Here is a 10,115-nt window from a genome sequence, read left to right as displayed (position 1 = left end):
ATAATATTCGTCAATGAATATGGCATACCAGGGAAACGCGTCTGAAAGACAAACGAGGCAGCAAATCGGATTCACGGGATGCCGGACATTCGAAAGGAACCGTAGGGGTGATGGTCCTACACCGAGGTGAATTAGGTTGTAGCGCGTGGTCGTTGCCCTTATACGATTCAAGGCACCCTTCGAGATTGGCCAGGCACGATTAATTGACAGTAGGCCTTTCGAGACCTTCTTGACAAGATTCGAAGCGACAGCCAGGCATTCCAGGAGGGTGCGAAGAAAGCCATAAGGATGTAAGGCTGTCGGTGTTTCGTGATTGAGTTACGCGTTTTAACTTGTTGATCTCCTGATTCCTGTCTCCTTTGATCGTCCGTTAGCTTTAATTAGCAAGTTTCTCAGCCGCAACGTGTAACAGGGACGTACCAACGAAGAATCCCAAAATTGTCATCAATACGACAAAATATTATCGAATGGAATAATGCTTACTTGAAAATTTTTATTCTGCCTCGATATCTTGATGTATAGTCTTGCTATAAATATAGTCCTGTGTATAGTCTTTTTAAAAGACGATTCTGGATACGGTATTTTTGAATAGGTTATGGTGAATTGACCTCTTCAAGTGTTCAATTATTTCTCCACCTCTATCAATTTTCTCTGTCCGCCAACAATTCAAAAGCATTTATTCGATATTTTATCGTGGACACATCGATTCTCGAGAAGCATGTCGGAGGGAAATAGGGGTTAGGTTCTGATAATGGTGGTCGCCTATCGTGCGATTTGTCACACGTACGTCTCTCGATGTGCCCTCTACACTAGAAAAGGAAAGAGGGTTGGTAAAGATGAAAGAAGCGCTGCAAATATGACAAATCGTCGACATGTTGTACAGTAGCGAGCATAGTAGACTTTTTTAGGGAAAATGGCCACCACTAGTAATATTTAAATTACCAACTTCCAAATTACTAACCTTTAATGACATAAAAAGTGACCATCGATGTTTTTAATTAAGAACGAATAACCTTGATGTGCTTCTATGTTTAATGACTGTAAGGTGTAACCAATACACATAAGAATATGACCGGAACGAAAGGGAGATGTTGATGGTGGCAAAAGAAACATTGATTGAACATAGGGGATAGCAGGTTGGCATTGTCGAGGACCGATGAGGCGAATAATCGGATCTAGGGATTACCAGCGCGTTTCGTGTTACCCGCAATACCGTTACTCTGGCCTTGTCATCGTTTTCAGCAATCATTAATGCGATTATCCAGACTGTTTTGATAACCCTTGACACTTTAGTGCGATATCATCTATAAAATTAATGGTGACTGCAATAAGTCATTTTTATTAATTATGCGAGACATGCGGGACTGGATCAAGCAAATTATGTTTGATAATATATTCACCTTTTTTGTTATCAGGTCATGGACGTAAAATTTTAAATAACCATATAAGAAACTTGCTATTCACTTATTATAAGAAGTATTCGAAAATGCATTTCAAATTTCGCGCGCTTTCCTTGCTTTCAGTCGAGTGAACCCCTTAGCCAAGCAACCAATCAGAGAGTTGAAATTTTACTTATGGAAGATGGCGGCTTCCCACGTATTTACACTTTATATCTTGCTATTGGTATAAAAACAAAACGGATAAATATAATAAGGTACTGAAAATGAAAAATGTCATTGATAAATTATATTTTTATCCTGGGTTTCATATTTTTAGCTGATGGTGTATCTAACCAATTCATTGAAATCGTCGGCGAGTTCGTTGAAATCTCCGCGAACGTTGGCGCGATGCCTTCACTGTTCCTGAAGAGAATCAATACGGACGTCACGCACAACCAAACCCGTTCGATAAACTGAAAAATTCTTCTGCTAATATTTATTACCACCAAATTTCAAGATAAAAGATAAGGTGACAAAATGGTTACTAAAAAGTAACTAAAAGTAAGGTTAAGTTACGATCTGAAATTCTTGGATGGTATAGAATGATGAAACGTTTCAGAAGCCACTTCAGTTACCTGACAACTATGCATAACTAAGGTCGTAGATCTACGGTTCGTCGCACAGGGCGTAGATCTACGATATTCGATCACAACGCGTTAAATTTACCTCAATGGAAACGTTCACGTCAGGTGAATGCTTAAGAGTCAGCCAGAAATTTCGTTTGTTCCACGAAATTCAACTTAAATCTCGGTCGCAAAGTACCGGATAAAAATAGGGACAGATCAATATTCGTGTCTTAAACGTGTACGCGAATAATGTAGGGCAGCATGCAACCATAACTCAAACAATAGCCTGCTTCTGGGTGAACGGGTCCGTTCAGACCCTCACGCGCCTTTACCTCCATACAATATCGACGCGTTGAATACTGTGGGGGGTCAGTGATGACCGGCGTCACAAATAATTAATAGAAAATTATTATTTTGAATGGGGAACAGAGAGGTTAGAATTGAAGGTAATAGATTGACAGGTGAGAATGATCGATATCATGGACATTATTCAAATTTAATTACCAGTTAGATCGATATCTGGAATAGTAAACGAGCAGTGGTAACGTACTGGGGAGTTTCCAGGACATCGCAGGGTAGCCCGCCACCCCTTCGATGCTTCTCCAACCCCAACAATGTCTCTACCCTCTCAGACTCACCCTAATATAAATATTATTACACTTTGATGGGGTTAGGTTGACACTGGACCCCGCAGACATCCCATAGATGCGTTCTCCTCCCTTCCACTACCCACGTTTGCATTATACTTGCTTTTTCATTAGGCCCTACCTGAAAGGTAGGAAATACCCCCTATACCCCGAATGACCCAGCATCATAGGATAACTTTAGGCTCAATGAGTTCTGGTATGTTAAATGTTAAATAGAATACAACTCGTGATATCCTTCGGTAACAATGACATCTTTAATAACCGGTTCAACAACATTACAGTATTGTAGGTTTTAAGTACATACGCAGTTCGGTACTTGATTTCATTAAATATACATACATACATGCGTGTTCTGCTGTGTATGCCATCGTCAAGTATAGAGTACACAAGTATTTGTCAGTGATTTCGTGTATATGCACGCCATAAGTGCTAGTGTGTTACTTTTTTTTATATTTCTTCATAATTTCAATGCAGTCACGAAGATAGCAATTTCAAGGATTCTTTGTATCAGATCCGACGCAAGGATAATAATACTGCACTCTTTGTGGTTACATTTTGAGCAAAAACAGCGGTTCAGCGTTAAATTGAAAATAAAATTGCAATAGAGTGGATAGTTTTGAGTCTGGGTAAAAGCAGAAGAGCCAGGGTTCTTGATATAGTTTTCCAAAGCGTTTCGTTTTTGATACAAATACTCCCTCCTGATGTGTAAATTTTCAATTTAATAAATTCCTGATGATCATACAAAAAAAAAGGATACTGAAAACACGATATTCAGACAAAAATATGGCAAAGTATTATTAGGTGTATGCAGAAGTCCTAATGTTTCTAACGCGTAATCAAAATTCCCGCCTTTTTGCGCTTAAAGAGGTTAGGAACCATATATTAGAAATTAAGGATAAATACTTTAATTTATACTTTATTACGTAAAAATAAGAAGAAAGTAATTAATTTGTCCTCAGTTTATAACAAAAAACAGAATAACGTAAAGTTAGGTTTATAGGTTAGGAAACTAACCTAAACTTTAGCATACTCCTAACGAAACCTCCATTGTTATTCCACGAAAGATTTTCTCAAATTTCGTCGCGAATATTATTTTTATTCATCTTTCTCTCGGCCTCCTTTTTTCTACGTGCGTGTTTATATCTAAATCGCACCACACACAAACGGTATAATACATATAGATATGATGTATGTATACGCAGGTCCCTCGTATGGAAAACGAAGAGATCACTGTTCATTTTCTTCTTTTTTTGTAACTCGCGCAAATATAACGTATTTACAAGAGACAAAAGAAGCTACGAGTGTACGTGATAATACGTATACGTGGGTATATATATATATTTATATATGTATATGTATATTTGTGATATAATTTGCGATATAGGTACATACAACGCCTTGCACAATAGTTATCTTCCATTTTCAACGATACAAAATAGGTGGATACATTGTGACCAAAGAAATCAAAAGGTCCTTTACCATTTTGCAAAATGTTACTTCGTATTTTAAATATAAGCTATTAAATATTGGATGTTTAATTGTTGGACGCCATCTTATTGGATCAACTGATCCCATGTTAAACAATTTCTTATGGAAAGGAAAATAAAACATTTAAAAAAATTAATTATCTCGTGATCAGCTGTCCAAATAAACTATTCTTTCGAGATAACTATCGGCAAAAGGCACGTTGAAATTCGATCAACCATTAACGAGCTAAGATCGTTATTAATAGAGGCCAGCTCATAGATCATACGCGTATATAACCATCTTATTCGCTGCAAAGAAACGAAAAAACTGCGTTCGCCTACTTTGTATATAAATATGCCTAAAGTACAATCCCGAGCCGAGTAGGGTTCCCTAGGGAAGATGGCGACATAAGGACAGAAAGTTCCACCATTTGCCATAACACTCAAGAATTAGAACGCTAGAAACTCGACAAGCAATAAAATTTTCTAAAGTACACGTTTGCTTGCGAATGCAACCTCTTTCTACATCGCCATTTTCCCTAGGGAAACCTCCATGCTCGGTACTGTACGTACCTAACGACTGTATTACAGGGAAGGGGTACAAACTTGAAGAGTTCAGGCACTGTAAACTCAAAGCACTCGCGATGATTTCGAAGGACAAGAGTAGAGTCCAGAATTTGTTAATCCTCGATGTTTCATTGTAAATTGCTTGGTTGTTAAAGTACGCCTTTAAGACTGGAGATTATTCATGAAATAACTAACTGAAAGTTCCTTTACCATTTTGTGATCTGTAGCTTCGTTTTAAAGATATAAGCGATTAAATTATGATGCGCGCGCAGGTGCCTGCGATCACGTGATCAGCTGTTCGCCCAACCAGCGAGATCTAAGCATGATACCTCAATGGCGGAACTTCTAATCTTTGATCGCTTATATCTCCGAAACAAAGTCACGGATGAAAAAATGGTAAAGGACTTTTCGATTTCTTTTGAGGCGTACAATCTTTCCTATATATTTTAGAACCTTCCACTGTATTTTTTTCTTCTTAACCTTTATCTCCGGCACAATACAATGTCAACATCGTGGACATTTTCAGGCCTCCTGAGCTCCTCTCAATTGACCCGAAATTTTTCAATCGCGCACACCTTTCCAGCAACGTTTTTAAACGAGTTTATATTCCCACGAAACACGACGAAGACGTGGATCAATTTTTGTTCAAAGGAAATGAAAACTTGACAATTGAGTACGCTACCTTTCGTTGAACAGTGTTTCCTTGCAGAACAGCTTCAGAATAATTCGTGAAGCTTTCAGTTGCGAGTCGCTGGCACATGATAATAGTTTCGTATGCGTATAGATATGTACATACATATAGAAATATACATGTCCTATGTATTTATTTAAATATTGCACGATTTTCTTCGCGAACCAAAGAAACGAGACTTTTTCTGGCTACATAGAAAACTAGGTTCATAAAAATACAGATATGTAGGGCTCAACGTACTTATCTAGTTATAAGGGTACGATTTAGTATTGCCTCATCGTGGATGGACGAGTTACTAAACAGGTGGTTAGGGAATTCGCGACTAAACGGTGAATTATAAATATCAAACTGTATAAAATTCGAATTCAAACGGTATAACGTAATTGATACAACTTAACCTCTCATATACAGGTTGTTCCATAATGAAGTGTCATTAATTTAACCAAAGGTGATTAGAACTTTGGTTAACTAATTGCATTTCATTGAACATTTACTATGGATGACTAATGAAAAAATTAATGCTCAATCTATCAACAACGGTAGATGAAATTAATTAACAATGATATGTTTACTCGTTAATAGTCACGGCTGAAAGAAAAGGTTCGTTGCCGTACACATTTTTTTCTATACAATTATTATCTATACGAAAGCCTCAACAGCTATATAACTCGACGCCTTAATTAATGATATGGTACTTCGGTTCAGCAATGGAATGCAAACGAAACGGATAAAAACGAAAGATTTTGCCGATGATTTTGGCAATTCGCGAGCAAAGGTCTTTGCTGAGGAGAAGCCTTCGTCGCGATTAGGTTATTTTTCCTTCTACTTTCATCCACCAGATGGCGAAAGAAACTTTCACGTTCTCTCCCTTCTTGGATCACTGTATCTCTCTTCGACGATCTTTCTTCCGTCGTGAACGACGATTATCGTTAGAAGTTTCTTGTCGCGGACGCGTTCCTCGCCGTTTGCACGAAAAATGACATGGAAAATTTGCTTCAAGTAATTAATACACTAAAATACAGACACTCTAAGCACAAACTGAGAAGATTATAAATCCAAAAGATCGGCATTGCAAATAAGGTTACTTCACAATTGAGAAACACAAATTCTCAAAGAAAAACGAACTGAGAGCACTAATTTCATCAGATTCCTGGACGCTGGCCCTCTGAAAGAAGGCAGCGCGAACATAACCTTGAAAAACACGGTCACTTCACGGGAAACGAAAGGCAAACGTTGATCACCAGAGGTACAGCGTGCAACAGAAATAATCCTGATAAGTGGAAGCCTAGCTCGAAGACTGTTTCGTGATATTCGTGTGTCCTGTTTGATTCCTGAACCGACACGAATACCCGGTGTGCACAGTTTCAGATGGCGCGTTAGTACATTCCTTGTCTAAAGGGATTACTATCACCGGCTGGTTGCTGCTGATCGGCGGTAGGTCTTCTGAACGGATTCACGTCCATCTGACCTGCCGTCTGCGGCTCCTGTCCGTAGCTTGCCCTCTGCTGACCGTAGCCCGTCGACTGTTGACTGTAGTTGGTTTGCTGATCGTACATGGGCGGCTGCTCGTACCCGGCGGGGGCTTGACTGTATCCGGAGGCATTAATATTCTGCCCGTATCCACTCTGATCGTAACCTTGCCCGCCTTGATAATTCTGATCGTAACCTTGATCGAGGCTCGTCTCCATACGGGTTTGATTCAGGTGGTTGCCCACCTCCCCCGAGAGCGGCCTCTGCTCCTGCAGCACGTACGTCTGGTACTCCTTGTCGGGCGGGTCCTGCATTAGGACGTCCGCTTCGTCTTGGAACGGCTTGAAATCGTAGATGTGTCTCAGGTACATGAGCACAGGCGCATAAAGTAGATTGGAGAAGGCTATGCCAACGTTCAGAGCGGTGAAGCCGATGGCCTCCACCACGCCGCCGGCTATTATCGGGCCTACCGCGTATGCCACGCTGTACGAGATGTCAGCTATGGCGTAGATGCTACCGTAGACGGAGACGTATCTCACGTCCACGAGGTAGCCCAATGTTGGCAGCAGAGCGGTGTCGATGAGCGCCATGCCGAAGCAGATACCGCACAAGGGGATCATGAGGACCTTGTAGCCGGTACAGAAAGGTATTATGAAGCAACAAAAGCCTTCCAACGCGAGACCGGAGGCAGCTATCAGCCACTGGTGCTGAGGGTACTGTTTGGCCATCTTGACGGTGATTATGACGCCGAACACGTGCGGGAAGAACGCAGGTAGCCAAATCATCCCCATCTTCCAATTGTCGTGAGTGATGTTGTCCTCCATCCATATCGAGATCGTGGGTTCCAGAAAGGCCAGCGCGACGTTCGACATCATCAAAGCCCCGGCGCACACGGCGATGTAAGGATCCATGAGCAGCCGCCAGATGGGTATAGTAGGCGGCCGTGGCTGTTGACTCTCCTTCATTTGTTCCTTCAGCGGCTTCATCACCAACAGTAGCATAAATCCATCGGCCAAGCTGATGAAAGCGAGTATCAGGAAGGGCACCTCCTTGCCCGCGAACTGATACAGCGCTCCGCCAAATGGCGGTGCCACGAGGCAGCCGAAACTGATGAAGGCCAGCGCGATACCGAGGGCTTTCGAGCGTTCTCCCTCTTCCGTGTAACGATTGGCGATCATGGCCAGACCGCTGGTGTCCGCGAATGCGGAACCGACTCCTTGAAGACTCCGGGCGAAGAACAACACGCCGTAACTTCTGCCACAGGCGAAGACAGCGGTCGACAGGAACATTATGCATAGCCCTATCATCATGGGTATGTCGTAACCGATTCTGTCGATCAGGGCGCCCGAAAATGGATTGACCATCAGCTGAACGATCGCTTTCGATGCGAACAGCACTCCCGTGGCTGAATCTTGACCATGATGACCAGGCGCGACCGTGGCGTTCAGGTCTTCCCTCTCGTCATCGTCGAACGCACCGATGTACCTCAGGTAGTCGGGTATGATCGGCACGATCACCATGTACAACATATTATCTAGCAGCAGCGCTATCGAGACAATGGCTAGGACTAGCTTGCGTTGAGCTTTCGGCTCCTGCACTTTTGTCCAGACGAGCTCCTTGAGCTCGTTCAGGTCGATCTTGAATATCGGCGGTATGCTCGTCATGGTGGTCGCTTTAGATGATCACTCGGGTTTACGATAGAACAGGATCCTCTTCCAGGATCTAATGCGATAAACTAAACGCGATCACTTCGTGCGACCTTGGGTGCGACCGTGACGAAGAGATCGTCGCGATTTGGGCGGCGCGCATCAGGCCAGGCCGGGTATAACCTACAACAGATCACCGAGTTGGCACGGTTAGCTCCCGAAACCCTGACACGATTTTTGTATTTTTCAATTCCCTTTCATCGCTAAGCTGCTACCTCAGATATTTATTGTTTTTAAACAACGGGCCAATGAAGAATTTGAAAGGGGAGCCCTGACCCGGCCTGATCGGCGCTTACCCGTTCATCCCACCCCGACGCGACGCGACGCAACGTTCCATCGCGTCCGCATCTTCTGGACGAGTTCATCCTTGTCCGATGAGAACTTTTCACTTCCGTAAACGGCAATACAAACACAGCATGTAGTCGATTCCTCGGTTGTTTCTAGCGGGTATAGAAGTGAACATGACACCGGGTGGAGGCTCCCCCTCGATAAGGCGGCACGATCTGTACCCTAGCTACCTATGTCTGGCTGGTTGCGTATCGTGTTACGAGAGATAAAAACACCGAGTCTCGTCGGCGAAACGAGGGTGAAGGTCGTGTTATGGATGGTGTACGGCTTTACTACTATAAACTGGTCTCCTGCTAATTATTTAACGAATCCAACTTCGAGTGAACCGGTTCTCGAGCAACCGTCTTGTCCTCAATCCTAACAAATATCGTGCTGTCCCGTCTGTCGGATTAATTATTTCCATGAAACGATCGTTGGTAAACTGTGACGTTCGTACACGCGTACGCGTCGGCACCCTCGTTTATTAATTACGATGACTGGTCGGCGTGCAGGGAACCGTAACTTTGTCAACGATCGTAACGAACCTCTATAGGAGGCGCGGCTAGGTTCCAGGACGAGGGGAACGCCACGGAGCGAAGCAGGGAATTCGTTAACTTACCAGAGTTATTGGCGAATTTCTGCCTGAGGGAATTGGCGAGGCGTTGGGGACCCGCCAAATTCGGAAGTCCGGCAAACAGATTACTCAGTGTCGACGACACGTCCGTTCTCTCCTGGTCCTTTGAGTCGTTCAACGACTCCTTAACCTCTTGCGTCCCTGGGCCCTCCACCTTTTCGGCCGAATTCGTAACCGAGCCTGTAACACCAGAAACACCGTAGGTATGCGATCAGAAAGTTGCCCAACTATAGCAAAGTTTCATCTTCTGGAATCGACATGATTCCTTTGAACCAGCATCATTATCTTATATGCGCGAGTTACCACTGTACTATCTATGTTTAGGTTTTCTACATCTATCTATAACACGTTTCAGACTGTATATTATACATATGCGTGACTTCCCAAGGTAATTTCCCATTTTTTACCGGGCTGCATGGCTATTCCTAACCTATCATTTACTTTATACAACGCGATCCTCCGTTATTCCACGAAAATAGTTCTACCTTTCCATCATCGCACTCGTACACTCTTTGGGATTATGCAACCACCTCGACCGTGTGAATAATATAAAAAAACAGCGAATTTTCCTTTCAAAAATCAATAGATATCTCTCCTAGCCC

The 10,115-nt window shown here is 42.7% G+C and overlaps 1 protein-coding gene across 1 annotated transcript; it reads right to left on the bottom strand.

Moving 5' to 3' along the window:
* Window positions 1-2,762: 2,762 nt before the first annotated feature.
* VAChT (Vesicular acetylcholine transporter) lies at window positions 2,763-9,639 on the bottom strand. The gene is made up of 2 exons (XM_034329366.2): window positions 9,499-9,639; window positions 2,763-8,675 (listed from the first exon to the last, which is right to left on the bottom strand). Exon 2 carries the CDS (start codon window positions 8,508-8,510, stop codon window positions 6,753-6,755), a length of 1,758 nt encoding a protein of 585 aa, XP_034185257.1. The 5' UTR covers window positions 8,511-8,675; window positions 9,499-9,639; the 3' UTR covers window positions 2,763-6,752.
* Window positions 9,640-10,115: the final 476 nt, after the last annotated feature.

This window comes from Osmia lignaria, chromosome 8 (genome assembly GCF_051020975.1).
Source record: "Osmia lignaria lignaria isolate PbOS001 chromosome 8, iyOsmLign1, whole genome shotgun sequence".
Taxonomy (NCBI): domain Eukaryota; kingdom Metazoa; phylum Arthropoda; class Insecta; order Hymenoptera; family Megachilidae; genus Osmia; species Osmia lignaria.
This window is presented reverse-complemented; position numbering and strand designations above follow the sequence as displayed.

Excerpts from the sequence above, each read along its gene's own strand:
- VAChT (XM_034329366.2), bottom strand. The coding sequence starts at position 8,510 with ATGACGAGCATACCGCCGATATTCAAGATCGACCTGAACGAGCTCAAG.